This window comes from Pararge aegeria, chromosome 22 (genome assembly GCF_905163445.1).
Source record: "Pararge aegeria chromosome 22, ilParAegt1.1, whole genome shotgun sequence".
NCBI lineage: Eukaryota > Metazoa > Arthropoda > Insecta > Lepidoptera > Nymphalidae > Pararge > Pararge aegeria.
The window spans coordinates 4,715,554-4,741,608 of record NC_053201.1 but is presented as its reverse complement, the minus strand read 5'-3'; the positions used below and the strand labels follow the sequence as shown (position 1 = coordinate 4,741,608).

At 36.1% G+C, this 26,055-nt stretch overlaps 2 protein-coding genes across 5 annotated transcripts in view; one reads left to right on the top strand and one right to left on the bottom strand.

Annotated features, from left to right (window-relative positions):
- Positions 1-4,347, bottom strand: part of LOC120633661 (chromatin-remodeling ATPase INO80) — a 32,573-nt gene extending 28,226 nt beyond the window's left edge. The window contains exons 1-5 of the mRNA XM_039903963.1: positions 4,192-4,347; positions 3,762-4,007; positions 2,846-3,051; positions 2,025-2,225; positions 1,412-1,503 (exon numbers count right to left, since the gene is read on the bottom strand). Coding sequence (XP_039759897.1) covers positions 1,412-1,503; positions 2,025-2,225; positions 2,846-3,051; positions 3,762-3,999 — 737 coding nt within the window. The 5' untranslated portion in view covers positions 4,000-4,007; positions 4,192-4,347. The remainder of the gene's footprint in view (positions 1-1,411; positions 1,504-2,024; positions 2,226-2,845; positions 3,052-3,761; positions 4,008-4,191) is intronic.
- Positions 4,348-5,347: 1,000 nt separating this feature from the next.
- On the top strand, positions 5,348-25,835 carry LOC120633615 (zinc finger MYM-type protein 3). 4 transcript variants are annotated; one of them, XM_039903858.1, is made up of 20 exons: positions 5,348-5,597; positions 6,111-6,395; positions 7,457-7,758; positions 8,006-8,153; positions 8,260-8,388; positions 9,077-9,232; positions 10,298-11,566; positions 11,684-11,963; positions 12,667-12,775; positions 14,002-14,116; positions 15,240-15,878; positions 16,849-17,016; positions 17,803-18,041; positions 19,316-19,526; positions 20,089-20,214; positions 21,126-21,247; positions 22,005-22,143; positions 23,172-23,271; positions 23,786-23,979; positions 25,015-25,835. In XM_039903858.1, the coding sequence occupies exons 2-19, from the start codon at positions 6,155-6,157 to the stop codon at positions 23,976-23,978; spliced, it is 4,686 nt and encodes a 1,561-aa protein (XP_039759792.1). In that variant the 5' UTR covers positions 5,348-5,597; positions 6,111-6,154; the 3' UTR covers position 23,979; positions 25,015-25,835. The 4 variants fall into 4 exon arrangements, with proteins under 4 accessions (XP_039759792.1, XP_039759793.1, XP_039759795.1 ...); XM_039903859.1 differs by having other exon boundaries at positions 5,348-5,646; XM_039903861.1 differs by having other exon boundaries at positions 5,349-5,597; positions 23,804-23,979.
- The last annotated feature ends 220 nt before the right edge of the window (positions 25,836-26,055 follow it).

The following is a 26,055-nucleotide window of genomic DNA, read 5'->3' as shown; positions in this document are numbered from 1 at the left end:
TTTCTATTTATTGTTTACATATCAAAATAAAATAGCGTTCGTACACATACTTACAAAAAATTAAAGACTAATTTCGATTGCAATATTATCTATAGCATATTCAATCGCCATTATTGTTTACCTTCGAACAATGCTGTATGGCGTTGGTGATAAATAAACGGTTCAAGTGCATAAATTCAGTAACTTTAACCTTTAGTAAAAGTTTGAGTAGTTATAGTTTAATGTGTCAAGGTTAATTTATAGTTTATTCATTCATTTTATAATGAAAGCATATTTGTGCGGTCTTTGTTTGGGTTCAGTGTGCCTGGAAAAAGTACTTAGAGAAAACTTTAATTTCTATCCCTACTTATATCGTAAAATTAGAAATCATTCGCAAAGGAAGGAGTGTACCAATGTTACAAATATCCCAAAAAAAGGTGATAAAGTAACACGTAATAATAAATATTACGAAAACTATTCTTGGCTAAGCGGCTTTGTACATACCTACCAATCGATTATTTTGCTTTCCTTTTGTTTTATTGTCCAATATACGTAAAGTGTGGAATGATAAAGGATATTGTGATCTTAATAATTTTCATAAAGACGCTAAAAACATGGTATATTGGAAAAATATTATCATCATCAGTGTGCTTAGAAAATGCTGCCGAATGGTGTGTCATAATTTTGTGACGTAAATCAGGGTATGTACTTTTATTCAATTACCAGTAGATAGACGATAGTATTAAATCAATCAAAAATAGGTATAACTTTCGTAAAGTAATTTGATTATAAACCGACATACCTATCTAAAATCTAAATTTTAATTTTACTTTATGTTTGTGCTGAACACCTTGTGCATACCCTGGGTCCAAGGGCTATGCACGCCACTGATCTCAATGCATGATTATTTTGCACCAGGAGAGATTGCACTCAAGGTAGCTCTTGTAGTTGAATATTTAAAAAAACAGTTATGACCGTTTTTTCTAACGAAGAAGGCTATGCTTGAATAAGTGACGCCTATTCATCAATCATTTTTTAGAGTTGGTGAAACGGTTTTTTTTTTTTCCCTAGACAACGCCTTAATCATTAGGCATTCGATTTAGGCGATTCGTAGGTTTAGTAAAAACGGACATAACATAGCGGAGCGACTGTCAAATACCGGCGATTCTAAAATGCTGATGTAATTTAATAAAATAAATACTCAAACACTCTTTCTAAATAACAGTACAGAAGACTGTAACTTACTATAAATTAAAAATGAAATGAAATGAAAATATTGTACACCTAACAGAATGAAATTATAAACAAAAAAAAACACTAAATAAAACCAACAGGTAAATGGGAGGCCTTATCACTAAAAAGAGATCTCTGCCAGGCGGACATACACAAGAAGGAGTTACCAAAATTAAAAATTAATATATATATATAATACCTGACTCCTGGTTTCTCGACGATAGTGAAGTCATCGGTGTCATTTTCCTCCTTGAGATGTTTTAGTTGCTCTTCCCAGTCCATACCATCGGGCTAAAAAAATATATGTGTTACATATCTTATGTATAAAAATATTTTTTTTAGAATAGCTTTCGTGTTTTGAATTGGCTACAGTACAGCATAATGCATAGACTCGTGAAGTCATTTGTGGAATTGAGTATACGATTTTATAATATGATTCCCAAGGTTATTTTGGACCTACCAATGCATATGTTTAAAGAATGTGTTAAAACACATTTATTTCAGCGAGGTTACTATACAATTGATGAATTTCTTAATGACAAGGTTGCTTGGCATCCAGCTCCGCTTTCATCTCTCACAAGATAGAAAAATAAATTTTAAAATGTACATTGTAAATTGTTGATATTGGAAAAGAGCAACTGCTGAGTTTCTTGCCGGCTTCTTCTACGTAGAATCTGCCTTCCGAACCAGTGGTATAGTCCCTACACACAGACAGACTTGACGTTTCAAAAGTGCTTATATTAGGCCTACTTGAAATAAATGAATTTTGACTCGTAGAGACCATACAAGATTGCTAATTAGAAACCACTTACCACATCGCTACCTTCAACACAACCGCGTCCATCTTTCGCCCGACCTCTCCTAGGTTTCTGGCCTCTAGTCATGCCTCTTTCGGACGGACGACCTCTGCGACCTCTATTACCGGCGGAAGGTACCGGCCTACTGATTCGGCGTTCCGGATAGCGGTCGATGGTTGATAGGAGACCAGCGCCGTAGTACATGTAGCGGGAGTTCTATGGAAATATATCAAATGTTATGTTTTTTCTCACCGACAGTGACAGTTCGTCACACACTGTAATCTGAAACAGACTGTTGGGTAACAAAAACCTCAACGCATGGGTTGAAGGCCGGCAACAAAGTTATCTCAAAATTAATCCAGTTATGATCATGTTTTATACATCACACATAATAATGTATGGTTCTCAAAATGAATAAAATTGACTGAGTTTTTTGTGTGTTTCTTAGAACAAAGTTGACTTGGTGATACCCTGAAAAAATGCTCATTTTGTCTGTCATTTCGTATATACTTACCATAAAATGCAACAGGGCATGCAACAGTAATACTGGTATTCATCATCATCATTCAGGCCTCATTGTCTATGTTAGACAATTCAAACATTGTCTCGGAGGCACTTTCTCCTGTGACTGTACAGACCAATTTGTGAGCGATAATTTCGACCACACTTGCTACAACAAAAACTGACGACTGACACTTTCGCGACACTGATCCACTTCTTTGCTCTGCTCAATGCAAGAACATCAAACCACGCGGCATCAAAACCAAAGTCAGATAGATACACTAATAGTATATATATGACAGTGCAAATGATTGTAAAAAATTAAAAGTTCTTACTCCTGGGTCCTTATAATAGTCTTTTGCATATTTGTTATGACGATGCCTCTCCTTCAGCAGTCTCCGTATCCTCTGGTCCTTAGCAGAGGGGCTGTCTTCATCACTGCTCGACTCTGTCTCTGATGATAGTAGCACATCCCTGAGCCACTGCCTTTCCTCTCCTACTGATGCCAAGTTGTAAAGCCTTAGCCGATCGCTCTGTCTTTCTAAAACAAAGAAAACATAAATATAAATAGAATTAAGCTTAATTTCCTAGTCTGACAATCAGACAAGTGTATGTACAGTGAAGTGCATTGTTTTTTTTACACCACATCAAAGTGTGGCAGTGGCAAAAGTGCATCAACCATTTTCACAAAATGATGCTTCCACCTTCCAATTCTCTGCTGTTTTTAACACTCTTTCTACTATCAAAGCATTTTTTTTGAGTTCAGTGCACCCCTGGTAACCCGGACTCTGTCTAATCCAGACCCCCATGTAACCCGATATGTCTTTTATTATTGATTATTTTTTGACAGTCTTCCCTAATGCATCTTGAATATTTTTTGACAGTCTTCCCTAATGCATCTTGAATATTTTTTGACAGTCTTCCCTAATACATCCCCATTGCAATTTATAGGATTACAAGGGTTTGTAAAGAAAAAAATCTGGACTCTAGGGGTTCTTAGGTAGGACTCTATAACCCAACCAGTTTGTATTGGAAGACCCACAAAGCATTGTAGCGACAAAGGAAGTAAGAAGTTAGTATACTGATGTCACAGAAGCAAACTCATGGAAACCTATCTGTTGGCTTTTATCAACAATCCCAATAGTAGATGTGTTATTTCTCCTTCACTTACTTCTCCTTAACATGCAGTTTCCTATCTTCCCAGTGCATACTTAGGGCACTTAAGCTTTAAATTTTGAATGATGCACTTACCTGGTTTAGTGGTCACAACACCATGCATGTTCCTATCGCCTTTCGACATCTCATTAGCCATGGATTTGCTGTCGGAATCATCATCACTGTCGCTCCCACGGTCCGAGTTGAGTATCCTTTCCACCTGCCTCACAAACGGTCTGATATCTAAAGCGGCCTCCAACCTCTGGATGTGTATAGGCCTTGCAACCTCATGTCGTTTGAGCACGGGCTTCCCCACAATACACTTCTCAGACATCCTGGCCGCTGCAAAATGAACAGCACAGTTTCTTAACCAAACAACAAAAACTATCCTCCATTTCACTAGTAAGGGAAACAAAAAAGAATCTAATATAAGTTAATATACCTAATTTTGAAGCTACCATACACAAATCCCGAAAAAATCGATTAACACAAGGCCCGGTAAAGACAAAGACCAAGATACACTTACGCGAAATTCGAGGTCCACCAGGATGAGCCAAGCTTCATTACTTAACACAAAATCTTAAAGCATTCACAAAATGGCGAACGAGAATATTCGACGAATCGCTGTCAATGTCGCCGCCCGAACGGCGCACATAACTACTCATTTTGATTTTGAGCTTGAAAAAACACGAACCCGCCATAATAATTCCGGAGGACCGAGATTGTACTTTTATTAGCGTTACATTTCAATCCAATGGGCTGCTTTATAAATAATGGTGATGTTAAATTTACCAATGATCGTTAAATTCAAGATACTAGCCACCAATCACAGAACCAATAGATAACAGAAATACATTTTGTAATAGGAAACATTATTGTGGGTGTGTTATGGGTGCATTCTATTTAATAGTTGATCTTCCTTAAGTTAACGAATAAAGAAAATAAGTTTTATTCTTTTCTGTAAGCGTATTAAACACCGCTGCTTATTGTCTCATAATTTAAAATTATCATAATCGTTAAAATAATATCAATTTTCTCTCAATAATATCAAGCTCAAATAGAACCGATAAATAATCAGAGATCGATAGAAATCTATTGAAACAATAGAGTGTGCCAAAAACTTATAAGATGGAATTTATTGTAATTTTATTTTGTACAATGTAAGTGTAATATTTTATGCTATGATATTAAATTAATTTTAATTATTTTCATAATACTTTGTTATTTCATTGCTTTGCCCTATAACCCACGTTAAAAATGATTCCTCTTTTAGTTTGATAAATTATTTGTTAGAAAATATCTATACAATGTTTTATGTAATCTATTTATTGTAAGGATAAACATTTTAAATATATAAGAATTTCTCTTTGAAGTTGCAAGTGCAATACATGCATACTAATAGCATGATGGTACACGTTAACGAAACATTTAAATTAGATTTGCGTACGTAACTTTTGTTTGAATTAAGCTCTTGGAATAGAAGAAGTGATAACAAATTTTAAAGAAGCAACTGTATGGATAAAAAACTAATATATATTCTGCTATTTACACTATATATAGCTATAAGTATTTTTTTGCCATTTACCGATAGTCGATATTTTAACGTGGCATGACGCATCACTAAAGACGCTAGTGCACTGCTACCATCTTTACAAACAAAATCCTTTAAAGTAACTCTCAAGCGATTGAATACTTTTTATTCTGTGAAATTGTTCTTTCTAATTTTTCTACGCTGTATTGAGATGAAAAATAAATCTAGAAGTTTTAAACTTTCAAACGATATAACAATGTGCACCGTTTCTATGAAATTAATTAATAAGTTATCAGTTTGATAGGTCTGTTCATATCCGCAACAAATTGTAGCACAAGTTGATTCCAAAATGGTGGACGTTTGTTGTGTCTTTCAAGTGATTTGTTAAATATTTCGCCTTCGTAAGTAAAATTTAATTCTATTGACTCATTTGAGCCTTTGAAAAATGTAGTAAGTTGTGTTTGTATAAAATTCATAACGTATGTTAAGTCGTTTTCATAAGTATGTGACCTTACGCTCTCTTCAGTTACAAAGCACCATAAAGTCACTGTAAAGTCGTAAATGTTTGCTACATTTATAAAATCATGTAACTAATAATATATCTGGTGTCTACAAATACATGACAAACCATATTGGATTATTAAACCGCTTCCCACAGTGTTATAACAAGAAAACGAATAAGCGCGGGATATTATGCTTGTATTTGCCTATAGCGTCAATTGCAGTCTAATTGTACTACTCATCAGAATTACTACTATTCCGGTCAGGTTTGTTATTTACACAACATAAACATGGGTAGAATTCCACTATATGTTGACCATATAAGAATCCCGTATCACTTATAACCTAAAAATATTGCCGGGCGCGGCGACTTTCAAACACAGATTATAAAAAAATTGTATTATTCTTTTCAGATGCGCTTAGTTCTTGTCTTGAGAGGTTCTTATAGAAGTTAAATATGGATGATAAGGAAAAGGAACCAGGGAACCAGGACCTAGACAGTGGTGAACCACAGACTTCAGATGACACAGCCGTCCCTGCTGAAAGTGTTGATGCCAACCTCAGTGATGACACATTTAGAGATATTATTAGTCAAGATAGTCTCCTAAATAATTTGGATCATGGCAACAAGGACAGTGATAGTGTAAATAATGATAATAGTCAAGAAAATGTGCAGAAGGAGGATGGTACTGTAAAAGGTATTTCAATTAAATATGGACTAAAATGCTTGACCGCTGCCCTATGGTTGAGATGATGGTGATTTAATTAGGACAGCACTCAGGAGATTGCTAGAAAGATGCAGGTTGAAATGCTGCCTGTTTCAATTTTATTTATATGAAATTTAAGATACAATTCACTTACCGCCAATGCTGATTATACATGTCTTTTAATCACACTTAAAGTTGAAAGGGTTTTTATCCACACTTGAAGGAAATATTGAATACATAAAAAGGGCTTTGCATTGTTTGTAATTGATAAACTTAGATACTACTAAACAAAATGTTCTATCGAACTTCCGTCTGTGTGTTGTGTATGTGCTTATTTAACTGTGTGTTGTGCTGGTCTGTCATACATATCTCCTATACATAAGTTACTATAAAAATTTTTATGTTTTAAATAATTTGAAAATTAAGAGAATCTTCAATCATTATAAGGCATAGAATATTAATTATTATTTCTATCCCTAAGTTCTAATGACGCTTGACTGCTGTAGTGGGCAGTAACCTTGCTTTCTGAGTCCATGGCTGTGGGTTTGATTCCCACAACTGGAACATGTTTGTGTGAATGTGTTTATTTGTATACTATAAGTATTTGTGTATATCATACATAAAACAAGCTACACTTTGGGGCTTACTTATTGTGTATTGGCTTGCTTACTTATTGTAGTCTATTTATGACTATTTAATAATATATATAAAAAACAGGAACAGATATTAATAGCAGACTGAGCCATATCAAATCCCGGCCAGGTAGAGCTAGTTTTTTAAAAGGCATAATCTGTTAAAAATTTAATCATTTATGTGTTAATATTGCTAATTAGAGAAACATGCACTGCATTCAAGATTCACAATTAGAAGACAACATAAATTGAAAAAAAAAATTTCAATATATTATTAACAGTTTGATTGTGTCAACATTCTTAGAGAATGTTTTATTGATTTTTGTATTATTATATAAAACTACTTTTTCTTTCAATTTAATTATGATAGGATGCCCAACATTGATGTCTGCATAGTACTCAATTTCTTTTATTTTACAGAAACTGAAGAAGATAGTTCTGAACCAGCGTCACAAAATACTTCACAAGATTCCGAACAGGATGTTCCCACAAAAGAAGAAACTTCAGATGATAAAGAAAGTACATCCCAAGAGGATGATGTAGAAAATGTAAAAACAGAGGGTGAAAATGCTGAAGCAACAGAGGATAGTAAACCAAGTCATAGCAAAGATCAAAATGATTCAGTAGTTTCAGCTAATGATGATGAGAAGAGAGAAATAGGTAAACCAGAATTTGAGACTGCCCCAAATGTCTTGGATGACTCGCAAGAAGATCACACGCAGGTATGTGATATCTTTATTAATGATTTTATTAATACTATTTTTGGTTTATATTCTGGTTTTATCTTTGCTTTGATGTTGTGTGCATATCAACAGTTTTTAAATAGTGTAGTGTAGAGCAGGTGCTAATGGACCTTTGTGGGTGCGTTGAGAGTAGTTGAGAGTATTGAGTGCGTTGAGAATGTTGAGATGTATCTAGTAGCAGAGTGTTAATCTTAATAATTATTTAATGGAAGTATAAAAATTACAGGCATTAGACCCTTTCGACACACTTCTGAAAAGTACAGATACAAACACAGAATCATCAAGCAAAGATGCTAACACAACTGTGAATATAGATGAAGAAGATGATGATGACACCAATGCAGATCAAGGGCCAAGTGAAGCCCCTGCCCCTGGTAAGTTACTTATCATTGCCTCATGCATAAACTCCTTCCGATAGAGTGTTAAGAGAGATTCATAAAGGCAAAAAAAAAGACATTTCAAAAAAGTTATATATTATAGATGAAGAACATCAAGAACCCGGAGCTGACGAAGAAGTTTGTTTGTTACCTGACACTGAGCGTGAGATATCGGAGGCTGACAAGGCAGAAGCTGAGAAAGTGTTGGCTGAGAAACGGAAACGTAATGAAGGTATGTTGTCTATACTGTAAATTACTTGTGACTCGTGACTTAGTTAAATTCATCATTATTTTAGGAATTTTATATTTTTAATTATCAATATCTATGATATCATGATATGTAGATCTAGAAAATTTATATGGGTGATAAAGAGAAACAGATTTTCAGTTTTAACGGCCGAGTGGCGCAGTGGGCAGCGACCCTGCTTTCTGAGTCCAAGGCCGTGGGTTGGATATCCACTACTGGAAAATGTTTGAGTGCTGAGCATGAATGTTTTTCAGTGTCTGGGTGTTTATATGTATAATCTAAGTATTTATGTATATTATTCATAAAAATATGAATCAGTTATCTTAGTCCCATAACACAAGTTACGCTTAATTTGGGCTAGATGGCGATTATTATTATTTATTTAGCTTTGGAATGTTTTGACTTAACAATTATAAATTACAGATCTGTTTGGTGTGGAGTATAAGGATTGAAAAAATTATAAATTACACCAACAGATTCTCTGCTTTTCGCGGAGTATAGCAAATTAAGCTTAATTTTCATAATACTTTAAAAGATTTTCAGTTCTTAATTTGGACCTTATACAAAAAAAAATGCAAAATCTGTGAAAGCTATCTTTCTATGAGCTAGCTATCTAAAGTGCCATTGGTCGAAATAATATTTTTGTACTTTTTATTGCTTTCATACAATATAGAAGCAGCATTAGCAGCAGTTCCCAAAGAAGAGGCAGATGTGACAGAACCAGTAGAAGGGGCATCGGAAGAAACAGTACAAACTGAAGACATTCCTGAAAATACTGACGCTACGGACGCAAACCAGAGTGAAGACGCGTTGCAAGAAAATGGCGGTGGTGAGGCATAATTTGAAACCTGAATACAAGATACAAACCTGATAACACCATCTTAAAAATAACTAGATCGCTTTTTAACATTTTAAATAATATGCATTCTGAACAGTGGCTTGCACATAAATGCACAAAAGCACTGCCTATCCTAAAAATGATATATAACTCATATAGCAGGAGGATTTTTACCATTTGGTGTAATCTTCCTGCTGTATGCATACCCTGGTAAATAACTCAGTGCACGCCACTAATTCTGAATGATGAATTTATATATATATATATATATATATATATAAATTCATCATTATATATATTATATATCTATTCGGTTCATATTTGGCTTGCGCAAGTATGACCACGTATCTGAATTTCGTCAAAAGCTCAAGTGGCTCCCTATTCGCCGTCGCCGGGATCTGCACGTACTTTCGCTTCTGTACTGTGTGTTATTTAATCCCAAAACACCTCCTTACTTGAAGGATAAGTTTAACTTTGTAGGAGCGGCATCTGACTTAAGATCTTGTCGTATGCTGACTTTGAGCATGCCATTCCACAAGACGAAGTTTTATAAGCTTTCCTTCGCAGTTCAGGCTATCGAATTGTGGAATGCTCTCCCTACGAACATACGACAGGCAAAATGGCTTGATATGTTTAAAAATGCAGTTAAAGCTTATTATCTTGCGCAATAAGACGACTGGTTTTTATTTTTATATCACTATTAATTAATATAGCTTTTCAGAATATATATTAGTTTATTATTTTTAAATTTATTTATAAATATTTTATTTTATGTTTTTATTTGTGTATATTTTGTTTATGTATTCGTATGTAGTTATTGGTATGTAGGTTTATAATAATTTTACACCACCTATTTGTTCTCGCTCTTGTTGTCTCCTAATCTTAAGGTTGCCTGGCAGAGATCGCTTTTTAGCGATAAGGCCGCCTTTTGTATTCTACTCCAGTTTTTTGTGTTTCTCTCTATTCGTCCTTTATTTTCCTAACTGTGTAGTGGTGTACAAATAAAGAGTTTAAATAAATAAATATATATATATATATATATAATCTACCTTACAGACAAAGAAAATGAGCATGAGGAGACAGCAGAACACGAGGAGACTGATCATTGCCCTATTAGACAAATAAACGAAACGAGGGCAGCATGTGTGCAGTGCGAAGAAACCACAGCCTGTATATACCGGTTTTCAAACAAAGACTCAAATTACAGTTACATTTGTTCCTCAAACTGTATCAAGCCGTTTATAGCAAAAAATCCGGGAATGTATAGTGTGGTCGCTTCATACATGATTGAGGAAATCACACCAGAAATATTAACTTGTTCTGAATGCGAAGAAAGAAAAATGTGCTACTTTTTCTACAATTTTGATGGAGAGGACACAGTTTATTGTTCAACCGAGTGCTTACACAGCATGATGGCAGATGAGAGGGACAGGTATACATATAAATGGCGAAAAATAACAGTAGAAGAAAAACAATCGCCCATAGAAGACACATGCTGTGTGTGCAAAACAACCAAGCAGTGTGCATATGGTATGCATAGATATGGGCAAACTTTGTCTATATGTGAACAAACGTGTTTAAGGAATTTGAACTCTAAGGAAAATGGTAGGTACATATTAAAGAAGAAAAGGACTCCACGAAATCTGACGCCTAAAACTCCGCGACAAAATCCTCCTTTGTTAAAACTTAAAGTAATTAGTAATGCAACAGATAAATATCTTGACGAAGCATACAAAATACAAGCGAAAACACCAGCAATGGTGCAAGCAGCACGCGATGAGAGAGATCGGACGTTTTTACGCTCGTGTTACCAATGTCATTCAATTCTGACAAATGAAGAGAAAATGCTGACATGGGAAGCTATGGACTTCTGCAATGAAGTCTGCCTAGGAAAATACCAGAATAAAATAGGTTCTAAGTGCGCTAACTGTAAAAAGGCTGTGCAGCATACAAGTTTAGGGAAGTATTGTGTGCGCTTCGGTTACGATATACGACAATTTTGCAACTCAGGATGTCTGGAAGAGTTTAAAAAAGGGTTAAAAATATGCTGTTACTGTCAGAAGGATATATCATCTGGTAATGAAGGCTTTTTAGCTCCTGTTGGTGATAAAGGCCAGTTTAAAGACTTCTGCTCACAGCAATGTATGGAAAAGTTCGATCAGATGAGTAAGAATCCCATACCCCAGCCGGTTTGGGCAAAGTGTGCAGTGTGTTCATTAGAAAAAGCAACAACTATTGAAGTTGAGGTTGGACAAGACATTCAGCAAAGGCTGTGCTCAGATCCTTGTTTTGCTGCATTCAAATTCGTCAATAATATGTTTCCAGGTACTATCCTTGTTGTTAATTCAAAGTGTATGTTATCTAAACATATATAAAAAGGTACAAATTTTGTTGCTTTGCAATATTGGGATGAATAAATCAAAATAAACTTCTTAATTCCAGATCAATGCCGTTGGTGTAAAAAATATTTCGAAAGGAAAGTGAGCTTATTTTTCACTATTTACGAAACATCATCTCAGCCATTTTGTTTCTGTTCCAAACTGTGTATGAACATTTATATAAGCAACTCTCGACATATAGTGCCCTGTAATTGGTGTAAGGTGAAAAAGTACAACTTTGATATGATAAGGAGGGGGCAGGCCAATGGGCTGATGATAATGATGTGCTCTCTCAACTGTCTCACGCTCTACCAGGTTTCGGTTAATGCTGTTTCTTCTAGAAGGTAACTATCACAATATGTTCTGTTTTAAAACCTCTATGCAGAAATGGGTTCATACCATTTCGAATCCATTGTTATTAGTTTTTAATGTACTAAGATTAAGCAAATCAGTTTCATTCAGACAAAATTTTTATGGAACGCTATATCAAACAAACCGCTACGTGTATACAGGCTCAAAGGAACAATGCAAGGACGCCCGCGCCCTGACGCGTTTCCAAGTGCGAGATCGAAAAGACATTTAACCCAGTGAACGTTCAAGAATCGTTCGCTTTTATTAGTTGTTATGACGTACACGAAAACACCTAACCCATTTTCAAGCCGTATGATTTACGGCTGTAGCCAACCAGAGCTTTGATGTTTTCACTCTACAACGATTTTCCTGAAAAACTAGCAGGCCAAATAATACGATTTTATTAAGCTAAAATTTAAACAAAAATTTCAATTATTATTCTAGAACCACTTTTGAAAAGTCAATTTGTCTGTTTGTAGTGACTACCACCGGTCGGAAGGCTGATTGTAAATTGTAGAAGCTGACAACTCTTTTTCAACATTAACAATGTGCAATTTAAATTTAATTTTCCCATCTTGTGAGAGATGTTATTAAGCAATTTAACGGTTTTAATATATATATAGAAAGGTTACATGTATCCCACCAAAGAGCATCGCAGATTTGCGTGTCGATTTTAAGTTTTTTTTTTTTTTGCAGAATGAAATGTGACATGTGCAAGTTATGGGCAATGGCGCAGTACCATCTCACGATGTCAGACGCAACTGTGCGGAACTTCTGTACGTACCAGTGTGTCATGAGTTTCCAGGTAAAAACCCCATATTGAAGTTTCTTCAAAGTGATAACCATTAGTCTTTCACACCTAAGTAACCCATTTCTCATTGAAAAATAATGATTTCCCGTAAACGCCATTGTAAAAATCAAACCAGAAACTTATTATTAGATGACAATACATATTGCTAAAAAATACAGCAATCAGGGCTTAGATAATTATGTCTACCCATTTTAGCGTCATAAAGATATAAGGCGAAAAAGTGGTATGACAATTATCTCGTAAAATATGAGATCACTGTGGGACTGAATTTTGGTAGATATTTAGACGCTTGTGTATGTTAAACCAAGAGAGCCGAAAGTACTCAAGCCCATTGTGTACTAAATAATAATTTTATTTCTTCTGGTACTGCTGCCTAATTCTTCTAATTCGATTGAGTGCTTGAGAACACAGTGAGTGTTTTATATAAATCGATTCACCCCATCTGATTGGCTCACAGTTCGACCAATCAGAGAGCCTGTTTTATTTCCGATAAAAATCTAATACAATTCTAATTTGAGGTGCCAATACTAATTTGATCTAAAGTTACATTCGATAGAACTCGAATATTCTTTATTATATTCGAGTTCTATTGTAATAAAAAAGCTCACTCTATCAAAATAATTACTGTACATTTAGAAATTTAGTAAGCCCTCAATTATTAATTACTAGCTGTCGCCCGCGACTTCGTCTGCGTCTGATTTTGTTTTTTGATGTGGCATTAAATTTTGTTGTAGATCTAAAAAAAATTAAAGTATTCAGTATCGCTAAGCCTTAAATGAGGGGTTTGCTGCTGTACGCTGAGGAGTTATGTCCTCTATCTCCAACCACATTCGGGCAAAATTAAACTCATATTATAACCTCTATAGTACAAAAATAGTTATTTAAATCGGTTGTAATTTGTCGGAGTTATGATGTAAAATCGTCAAACACTCATCCCCTCTCCCAAAGGAACCGAGCTTAATGTGGGGATAAAAAGTTTCTTATATTACTTCTAAAGCTTCCAAGAATATGTGCACAACAAGTTTCATGAGGATTGGTTAAGTAGTTTTTGCGTGAAAGCGTAACAAACAAACTTACATTGACATTTATAATATTAGTAGGGATTAAAGCGACCTATACCTATTTGCAAACGATTACGCATATATACCGTATATGAAGTCCTATCTAATAGTCATCCCGCACATATGTGGTCAATAATTTTTTGTTTTTTTTAAAAACAGGGACAGTATTCAAAGCAAGCACCACAAGAGGTGGCAGGCGACGCCGTTGAACAACCGAAGGCTGTACCAACCGGTGCCCCGAGGAGAACATACGCCCCCGCCCATAAGAATAATTGTAAGTACTTAAAACGTTCTAAAATTAAGGAAAAATGTGACTGTTATAATTTAACATTAGAAGTAAAAAGAAACTCTTAGTTGGCATCTTGGAGATTGCGTAGCATCTTGGAGTTTGTGTGGCATCTCAAAAAGTTTGCTTAATGCAAACTACAATCTAACCCAGCTTATAGAAAAGTCTTATTACAGTATTACGATAAAAAAGCTAATAATAAATGTAAATAATATTAATAATTTTAAATGAAAATCTGAGATGGTGATAGCAAAAAAGAAGACACGGCTAAGTTTGTTTCGTGTTTCTTCTTAGACCAGGGTGTGTTTGGAACCCTCTTAGCTTTAGTTTTAAGTTTACGAATATCGCCGTCATCTCATACATTTTTCATATAATGTAGGCATCATATGAGCAATCTCTGGTAATGGAGTATTTGACCGTATTAAATATATCGCTCGTGCCGGTATCATTTTTATCATCCATTTCCAACCTTTTGGGAGCACGGCAGTTTTTGTCCAATCATCCAAAGTTAAACTGACACATAACTAGAAAAATTCATACGCGATATTATGATGTTAACGATGATATGGTAGCATACCCGTATATACGCTGTTATATATGCACGATCTTTACCGTTCTACCCGTATACAACTGGAAGTCAAATTCGTTATAAATCCTATATTTGTGTCAATATTATAGAACGTGTAAATGAAAACAGAAATATAACTTCACATACTTTAATAGTACATTAATTACCGTCTCTGAAACTTATCTGTAAAACCGAATCGCTTATAGTTTTTGAGTAAACCACTGCTATAGAAATACATCCCATGCAAGATTAAAATCAAGTGACTCCTTTCACTTTAATAAGTACGTGTCGCAGAGCGTAGTACTATGCGCGTGTCGGTCTTTTATTTTCAATAGAATTGTCATAAGTAAACACTGTTTTGAATTAGTTTGTATGGAAAAATAAATATGCTTCTATTGGTTTGAACTATAACAGTATTTCGTAATTAGGTTACAATTTGTATATTATGCTTTTATCTTGTGGCATTTGGTACTACATTTGTTAATGCTCTTTTTTATTTCAAAGAGAAAAATATTTTTTTATATTAAAATTTTCTTTTCACAGCCTCTAAAGCACAAACAAGATCTGGACTACCGGTTATATCGAACGTGCTATCGCTCGCACCCGCACCCTCTGTACAAGTGACACGTGCCAAATCGAAACGAAATCAACCTCCTCCCCCTCCCCCGCCGGAGCCGGAACCCCCTCAGTCACCTAAGACACCTCCACCCCCGCCAAAACCACCAACACCACCTCCGCCGCCACCCCCAAAAATATACAACCATGTAATAGTTAAAACGTTACCGCCCAACGAAGTCGCAAATAAAGCTACCATGTCTAAACCAATGATGGTATCAAAAGGTGTCTCCTGCCGTCCCCATCCATGCACAAAAGAATGTCAAACTGACTCGAGTCTAGAACGGAAAGTACTTATTCCAGTCCCCGTCCCCATATACGTCCCCGTACCCTGTGTTATGTGGTCATTGCCCTTCCCCATACCTATTCCCATACCGCTACCTATCCCGACTCCTGTATTTATACCAACAACGAGGAATTCTGCGAAGGGGATTATGAAGGAAATTAATAAGATACACGATAAAATGCCGACCGATCCGTTTGAAGCTGAACTATTGATGATGGCTGAAATGGTTGCTGGTGATAAGAAGAAGGATCAGAGCGATTCTGATACAGAGGAAGAAAATGGTTCGTATTTTTTTATCGTATAACTAGCTGCGTTCCGCGGTTTCACCCGCATTCATTTGGGGAAATAACCTAATTAAAAAAATTCTAATGTAAGAATAACAAAGGAATGCTGAGTCGTATTGAGATCTTATTATTGGTTGTACAGTGATGTTATGTAGCATTCCTAGATAAATTTACAATCCAACACAAAAGTAGTATTTATATTTGTAACGAGAGTTTCTGAGATACGCGCGTTCACCCAAACAAACAAGCTTTATAATATTAGTAAAGATAAGATAGACACTGCTTGATGGCGAGCAATGATGAGTTGTAGGTTGGGGCCCCTAGAAAATGCCTTTGCAGAGATTTTACTACTTCTCTCCCTGAAGGTGAGCACCTTCAAGGGGAGTAGAAGTAAAGTCTTACATTGCAGGAAACCCGGAAATGCGAACCACACTTACGTTCCCTGCGAGCTGATTGGATGTCAACAACATAAGAAATTTATTTTAGATTGATCTTGGTTTTCTTAATTGTTTAATACAGCATTTATTCATAACGAATTTTGTCCATCCGAAAATCAATAATTATTTTCAGAATTAGACTTGCGACATTTCTATTACCTCAATACATTAGATAGCATATTTGAATAGTCAAATTCTATGATAGCTGTATGCAGAAGTGTTTCGCTTTGCTTACTGTGGTTGTTGTTTTTGTATTGTATGTATGCTTTAAGAAATTCGTATAAATTGTGGACAGATTTATACGAATGTCAAGTAGGAGAGAGACAGATGTTGAACGCTTCCGAACTCGGAGGCCGATTGTGCATCTTTGTCGCTCGTTCCGCGCTCTCGCTTGCATTTCAAGCCTTAAATGGAACGCCTCAGAGCGAGGTAACGCCGCATGTGTCATATTTTTTCAAGTGTCATATTTTTAAGGCATTCGTATAAATTGAGTACAGATAAACAAAAATCCATTTTACTATTTTCCTTAGAGGAAGGGTTCAGTCCTGTAGGCGGTATAGACGGTAACAATGCCTTCGGGGAAGACATGCTTCAGATGGCGTTGAAGATGGCCACAGAGTATGAAGACCAGCCCGTTGACCTGGAGTCCGCTATGACAGCTAACACAATCACACCCAGTTCACATCCAGGATTACCAGGTGATTTTTTTTATTATAACTCAAAATGTATTTAAAATGATTGGTTTTAAAACGACACCTGACATTGGCTAATCTGTGGCCAATGTCAGGTGTCTTTGGGTGGGTAAAAGGCCAGAAGAGAAAAAAAAACGGTTGTCTGTAAAGTCGGTTTACTAATGATAGTTGAAAGTGACAACGTCATAAGAAAATACTGATGGAATGGTTGCATTTTTCAAAAGAAAATTTGTTTGATAGATATTTTGTATGGATATAAAGAAGGAGGTAAATTGGAAATCACAATTGAATTTATCAAGTTAAATTTATTTGTATGCATAAATATTATTATGTCAATTTTTTTCTCTTTACTATTTATGTATATTCGATACTATAGCACTGAACATATATTTAATATCGAAAGAATCATTACCTTTATCGCCGCAATTATCTTTGCTATAAACAATTGACGGCAGTCACTTTTCACTGCACTTCATACTTAACGAAAACAAGTAAATGTATTATTGGAGCAGTTGTCCACGCGGACGCATCGTTCACTCAAGTAGGAGAGAGACAGATGTCTAACGCTTCCGAACGCGGAGGCCGATTGTGCCTCTTCGTCGCTCGTTCCGTGCTCTCGCTTGCACTTCAAGTTTTAAATGGAACGCCTCAGGGCGAGGTAACGCCGCATGAGTCATGTTTTTTCGTGCGTGCAGCCGGCTCCATCGAATTATAAGACGTTGTCACGTCAAAAATGGTTTTTAATGAGATGAAGATGTTAAAGTGACTTGTAATAATCTGTCTTGTATTTAGGTTTAGAAGGCGAGGCAATGCACCAACACATGATGGCGCTAGAACAGCAACGCGCAGTGGCAGCACTGCGGGCGTCTAGCGTGGCCGGGGTGAACGCGGGCGCTGCCAGGAAAAGGGCACCTCCTCCCGCCGCCAGTCGAACGAGGAGTTCGAAGCGACGGAGAGAACCCGCGCCTGCGCCTGCCCCCGAACCGCCCCGCGAGCCGCAGGAGAAGCCAGATGCGAATATGTGTCTAAAGGTGAGTTCATACTAGTTGATTTATAGGGGAGCTGTGGAAAATTGCATCTTTATCCGCACGTGTGCCTCCCATCGCGAGCTGCAATAGGTGATAGATGGGAAAATATGCTAGAAGGTGATTTGATATGAAGAAGGGACGGCGTAACCGCTTCTCTCCCTGCCGCTAGCAGAACGCGGAGTTCGTAGCCACGATGCTAACCCGCGTCTGTACGTTTCTCCCAGAATCACCCCGCGAATAGCAGAGAAACAATAACAGTGTGTCTAAAGGCGAGTTCATATTAGTTTTTATATAGAGAGGGTGTGGAAAATGGCATCCTCCAACGCACCTGCGTCTCGAGCCATAAAAGAAACCAGATGGGAATGTGCTTGACAGTGAGTTGATACGTAAGGGAGGTGCGGACACGCTTCTCCCTCCGCTGCCAGCACGAAGCGAATCCGCGCCTGCACGTTCCTCCCGAATCACCCCGCGGTCGGCTGGAAAATCCACGCAAAATGCGAATATGTCTACAATTGAGTCAATGAATTTTTTGATCGCAGATTTGCTCCCGTTCAATCGAGGAGTCCTTTTTAAATATCGAAATACTTCGTATAGTCGTTTTCAAATAGTCAAATTTGTCTGCAATTTTGTAGAACAAACAAAAATCAGAAGTTGCGCACAGGATTTGCGACTCCCAAGCGAGTGGCATTAGGTCTATTTTATTTTGACGATGCGGAGCTTAATACTCGAAAACGACTCCAAGCTATATTGAATAGAAGCAGGCGTCACTTTACGGAAATCCATGATATATTATGAAAATTAAGCTTCATTTGCTCCGCGAATAATTGTTAACAAATTGTAAAGTCTACATCTGAGGATGCTCCGGTTTCGGAGCGAAACGTGTGTAGAGGCCCTAGACGTCACATTGCCGAAGATCTGTTTGGTGTGGAGTATAAGGATTGAAGAAATTATAAATTACACCATACAGATCGCTTCTGCTTTTCGCGGAGTGTAGCATAATTTGCTACACTCCGCGAAATAGCTTAATTTTCATAAGACTCCGACCGAGCCAAGTTTGTACTAAGGCTACTGGTGGTAATTGATGAATGCAGCCTAAGATGGTAACGAGCTAGCCTTTTTAGTGGCATGTCAGGTATAAAGTCATCCCTCGATTTTTACGCAGGATCGTAACCTAATAATTATTCGCTTACGATCGTGCCTTTGTAATAAAAATCTGTAAGAAAAAGTAAATTAATTCTAAAATTAAAAACTAAATTACCTATATTTATTTCTTCCAGTACACATTCGGAGTGAACGCATGGAAGCAATGGGTCATGACGAAGAACGCGGAAATCGAGAAGAGTTCGATACGACGGAAGCCGTTCAAGTCGGAGATCCTGCAGCTGACCGCAGACGAGCTCAACTATTCCCTTTGCCTCTTCGTCAAGGAGGTGCGGAAACCCAACGGTAGCGAATACGCACCGGACACTATTTATTATTTGGTTTTAGGTGAGTGTTTCGAACTTGTATTAATCCACTAAAAGTTAGCCCATGACTGCATTTTCACCTGCTGATAAGTGATGATGCAGTCTAAGATGGTAACGGGCTAACCTGTTAGGGTTATAGCAATTATATTGAACCCATAACCCTAATTGGTTTCTACGCTCGTCTTTATGTGGTACAGCCGAAGCCGACCAAAAGTTAAAATACGACTACGCCTTTATTATATACCAGCAACATGGTGAGATGGGGTTACACTTTCAGTGACCGTAACAATCTTAAGATTTATTCCTCTAGTCGGACTGAATCGTGTACCGGCGCTATAGGAAAAGGAGTCCGAAAAGTCCTGATGCAAATTAATAAATAACATAACATAACATAACATAATAATAATTTACTATCGAATCTGATAAATCCTGTGATTTTTAACCACGCGATTAAAATTAGAGGAAAAATATAATTGCGAGAACATCTTGAAAAAAATGTATTGCGTTCTAAACCCACATCGTATTGAAACGTTAAAGCTCTTGGCGGTACAATTTATGTAAATTAAACCTTTTTTTGTTCGTAGGTATACAGCAATATCTCTTTGAAAATGGTAGGATAGACAACATATTCACAGACCCGTACTATGAAAAATTCACGGATTGTTTGGACGAGGTTGCGAGAAAGTTTTCAGTTTTATACAATGACTCACGTAAGTATACTTTCCCATATACTTCCTTACAGGTTACTTTTTTATGAATAACTACTTAATTATGTATACGTAAATATGTGATTTTGGTATCCACTAATTACATGTGTTAATTTTCGACCTCGCCAAACCCTTCAGATATGGTTGTATTTTGCTCATTACTCTCCTCTAATCTCGTGTCATTTTTCAACATGTGTTTTTTTTATTTTTAATGTAAGTAAATAATGTATTCATTTATAAAGTAGTCAAAAAACACAAAAAAAAAGAACATAGAACACTAATCGCCGGTTGGCACGTCAATGTTAACTAGCCGCGGCCGAAGCCTCCCACCAGCCACAAGTGTGTAGTTTCTAACTTTATTAGAAAAGTGGCTATTAATGGCTGCTGGACTTAAAGCCTCTACCAACAGGAAGGTTTGCCCATAATCACGAATCTGAGCAGAGGGATTGGCGCAGTAGGTGGCAGAGTATGCTTCTATTCTTCTCTTAGTCGCCTAGTAGGATAATCGCAGAAGGTGGAGGGGGGCTATTCTGATCTGCCATCATCACACGGCACATGTATACATCATCATATTACCCTATTAACGGCCCACTATAGGGCAAGGGTCTCCTTCCACAATGAGAAGGGGTTAACGCTGTAGCCCACTACGCTAGCCCAGGGCGGATTGGTGGACTTATAAAGAAATCTCAGGCTTGCAGTTTTTCTCACGATTTTTTCCCTCACTCTCAAAGAAGTGATATTCTAATTGCTTAGAAACGCAAATAACTAAGAAAAGTTATTGGTGCATTTGCTGGGATTTAAATTTGAGCCCCCCGAAAGTAAAGCCGATCTCCTAACCACTAGGCTATCACACCATCTGTACACTCATAACACTATGTAAATATTAAAATTGAATTTAAATGTTTTTGTTACAGAATACATAGTAACTAGGGTTGAAGAAGAACATTTATGGGAGAGCAAACAGCTAGGAGCACATTCACCACACGTTTTGCTATCCACACTTATGTTTTTCAACACTAAACATTTTAATCTTGTTGTAAGTATCGCTTTTTTTTGAGATATTTAATTAGATGTATACAAATTTGATTTGTCTTTTTGAACTGACTCGAAATGTGCCTTTAAATACTGAGTGGAGTATAACAGCATTCATGCTATTAAAATATAAATACTTTGACAGAAATAACTGTACAAAGATTTCATACAGAGATACGTATTCACAACCAACCAGTCGAATGTGTTTACAGATTTCTGTTACAGAAGAAAATAATGATTTTCCTAGATATTATTAAAACAATATTTCACCTATAAATTCATACGCATTACGCACCCACATACATGTGATCTGAAGTCAAATTTCTCAATAATAATAATTTATGGGATCAAAAAGGTTACACAGAATATCAATACAACAATAAAAAGAAAAAGGATAAAACACAAAAGTAAAATAATTTCACATAATCAACTAGGCTAGGTGTGCTTCATTCCATCTTGTCTTCCCCAATTTCTGTGAAAGCCAAAATGGTAAATAAAAGAATAGAGTAAGGTGTGATAGGGCAGGCATATTTTTGTAAAATAAAAGCTTTAATCTATTAAAATACAAAAATAAAAATTATCTGAAAAAGGACTCAATTTGAGTGATTTAAATGCAACAACTGGCAAAACGTTTGATTTCTTGCTTATTTAGAGACTATTTGGGGGATAAGACGAAGAAGATTTTACAAAGATACTGAAATTGGGTTTTATAGTCGCTTGTGCACCTTGCCTTTTATTTACCCATACTAATATTCTTACAGACCGTAGATGAGCACATGCAGTTGTCCTTTTCGCACATAATGAAGCATTGGAAACGTAACCCTAATCAGCCGGGTCAAGCCAAGATACCCGGCTCCAGGAATGTATTGCTGCGATTCTATCCTCCACAATCAGCGCTTGGTAAGAATCACTAGCCATATGTTGTTAAGGCCTACTAGTAATGAAATGAAATATTTATTTTGCTAGATACGAGTAGTTATTGGGGTTTAGGACATAAAGTTCTAACATATTCTGCTGATACAACAACATGCAAAATTGAAACATTTGATTATATAAATAATAATCTTAATTGTTATTAATTATATAAAATAATGTTCTGAGATTTATAGTGTCATATTAATTTAATAGTAGCAAAAGTATAGCTTTTTATGACAGAGCTTGTCAGGGCAGAACCTACCGCCATGCTTATTTCTGCCGCCACGCAGCATTTTTTTTATGTATTTGTATGTAGTTATTTGAATGTAGGTTTATAATCATTTTACACCTCTGTTCTTGCTTTTCCTAATCCTAAGGTTGCCTGGCAGAGATCGCTTCTAAGCGATAAGGCCGCCTTTCTTTTGTTTTTCTCTTTATTCGTCCCTTATTTTCCTAACTATTTAGTGGAGTAAATAAAGAGTTTAAATAGATAAATAAATAATTGCTGTGTTCCAGTCTGAAGAGGGTGGTTCTGTGTAACTTTGTAGGACGGGTTCCTTGTATACCCTTTCAAAGTGTTGTCTGTCTAGAGGCGATCTGATTAGCCATCTGCTTAATTCGTGAATTATAATTATAAAAAACCCTCAGGTACCCGTGAAATGTATGAAATATGTTAACAGACGTAATTAATCTATGTAAGAATCCATGTTTAAACAGAGGTATGTAAAAGAATTAAAAGCCTAAAGCGGGTAAAGAGCTACAGAATCTACATCATTCAATTGATACCAAAGTAAATAAATTATAGTTATAAGAGCATAGTTGTCTAATTTCTGATTTAATTAGGAATCAGGAGCCGCTGGAAACAAGCGGCCCAGGGCCGTGGATTTTTGAACTACCTATGTCCAGCTATGGACTTCCATAGGTTGAAGTGATGATGATGGTGATGATTAGTAAACTATAGTTTCAAAAATTTCAATTACTAGTGTGTTTTAATGCTTAATTATTTATTCTAGAGGCGAATTCAAGAAAAAAGAAAGTGTATGAACAACAAGAAAACGAAGAGAACCCTTTAAGGTGTCCTGTGAAATTATACGAGTTTTATATTTCAAAATGGTAAGTTTCATAAATTTTCGAGCCTTCGAACGGGATATGTTTATCTAACCGTCTCGTTACATTTTACAGGATGCTGTACATAGTTGAACCCTCAATAACTAAAACTTCACCATCATGAACTCATTAATCTCTCAATACTATGTACAGGCATTCTCTTATAGTAATGAGGGCTCACAATGCTACTTCAGTAAGGATTTGTGTGCTTAGGCTTGAACTCTCAACATATTCAGTTGTAAGTTTTAATGTGACCTGGTAAAATGAAAATGTTTTTGGGCCTCCAATTTCGATCACTTATCTGTATTTCTCTTAACTCCAAAAGGACACTAAATGTTTACATTTTTCAGGTATTTGTTTCTAGCACAAGAACCACTCTTATTAGAAACAGTAACTCCCAAAAGCAATAAAAATGCTTATTGTACTACAATATCTCATACATAACTCCCGGTAACTACATAAAAACTACTGAACCACTGCGGAATTTTGATGAACATTCAATAAATAAATATAATTTTAGTGTTTTTAACTCCAATAGCCCAGAATCTGTTCGTACAAGGAACGATGTCTTCTACCTACAACCTGAAAGGTCTTGTGTACCAGACTCGCCAGTGTGGTACTCAACGCAGCCACTTAGTCGCGTCGCGTTAGCGAAGATGCTGCACCGCGTCAAAATGGTCAAGGAGATAAACATAGCACTCCTCACCAGCTAGGGTAAGTTATTGTTAGCTTCATTACTTACCTTCAGGCGTATAGGTCGCTAATTGAAGTCAAAATATAAAGAAGAGATAAAATGAATGTTGCAAATTAAAAAAAAAACATTGTCCTTGACCAATTTCATGCACCGTGGTCTATCTCCAGAGAGATTCTTCCAACTAGACGTGAGATATTACACAAGCGCACAAACACAGAAAAACTAACGTGATCTCCGAGGCACAGGGGTGAATCCCCACCAATTTCCAGTCCGGACTAGTAGTTAGAATCTTTGTCAATAGATAAGCCAAACACTCATTGAATTAATTGACCAGAACTCAGAGCTGGAACCCAGGACCTTGTGATCTGCAGTCGAATTTGATAACCACTAGACCATCCAGGCAGGCCATGTCAATGTATATGCACATTTATAAACAATTCTATATGCAGCTTTCCCCTTATATGACTATCTTAACCCTGTGATGAAGTAGGCAAATCAATATTAAACACCACAGCTAGCATAAGTGAGCAACTTTTTTATTTTGTTCTCCATTAAAAAGGGGTAAACTTCTGCTGTTCCCTGCTGTTTCCTGCTATTTCCTGCTATACATATTTTGGCGTATGGACACATAAATTATATCCTTTCTCAGGGGATATAATAATTTTTATGTGATGGGCTGGCCACCCTATTCGGGTGAGGATAAATGGCGAAAAACAGACAACAAACTACAGACTACAAACGGAGAAGTAAAGAAGACGAAGGGAAAATATATATAGAAAGATCTTTCTTTCTATCTATATTTTCTTCTATATTTATTCTAAGAGAAAGGGAGATGGATAGCAAGAAGACTTGCTCAAGTTTGGCACAAGATTCTTGTTTACTTAAAATTGTAATGTATTTATATATGGTGCGGATAACGAAAGCCGATAGAAGGACTTCTTGAAATTCTTGTGAGCCTTGGATTAAAATGAATAGGCTATCAATTTATATGCAGCTAAATTTGTGTAAATATCGAAATAATTACTATAAATAATTTCTTTGTTTAATCTTTCCAGATTTCATCATACAATCATTTGGTGGCATGAAAGAAGTTGGGACAGCTTTTTGCAAATTCCTACCACATCCTTGCGGAGCTTTACTTAGGAGGCAACAGCGGTGTTGATTCATGAACAGTTTCCTTATGGTTGTAAACGTGGTAACAATGTATATTTTTTCTACTTTGTATATCAGTCTGCAAAAGGACAGTCTAACATAGTATATGATAGATTTTTTTGAAATGTTGCAATGAGTTTAGAATTAAGAATTCTGTGCGGGGAATGTTATGTATGTACAGATTTTATTTGAACTTAGAAATACGTCGTTTTATTTTCGCCGCATTATATTTATATTTTAACTTTTTAATGTGTCAACTAATCCTTTAATCACATTACAATTTCTTGGTGGAATCATTATTAAATTTGTAAATACCCACGCTAAGCGTAATGCGAAATACATCATGTAATTGTTTTAATTTCGAAAATGTATAGATACATTCATAATTATTGATTAACGGACTTGAGATTCGTTGATCCTCAGTGCTAGAAATGAATTAATGAATTTATATTACGTTTATGTAATACGGATTGCATATTTTGATAGATTTTAGATGTAAGAGAAAAATTCCATGATTTTTTAGTGAGGATGCACACTTTCGTTGTAGTAGCATTCGTTTTATAAATCGTAAATATGACTATAATATTCACACAGATAGAAATTTTTATTAAAAAATTAAATAAATTTATGTAAGGAGCCAGATTCGTATAATATTTTAAGTATATAAGCGTCAGTTGCGAGGTTGAGGTAGTTTATTACTGTGTAAAAAGAATACTGATTCTCGTACAATGCGTTTAATTTATTCCCGAGTTCCCTTCCCTTCCCTTATAAACAAACACACTTGCATTTAAAATATTTGTGTGAATGATGATCATAATTATCATCATCACCACCCCATTGCTGAACCACTACATAGTGCGAGTTCCGGTATAAGAAGCTTATACCCTCATCTTTTATTTATTATTGACAAGATATAAATGATAGACAATATATATACTCATTGA

Excerpts from the sequence above, each read along its gene's own strand:
- LOC120633615 (XM_039903858.1), top strand. The coding sequence starts at position 6,155 with ATGGATGATAAGGAAAAGGAACCAGGGAACCAGGACCTAGACAGTGGT. Across the intron at positions 7,759-8,005 it reads CGCAAGAAGATCACACGCAG|GCATTAGACCCTTTCGACAC; the intron begins GTATGTGATATC and ends TAAAAATTACAG. Across the intron at positions 23,272-23,785 it reads GAGTTTTATATTTCAAAATG|TGTTTTTAACTCCAATAGCC; the intron begins GTAAGTTTCATA and ends ATATAATTTTAG.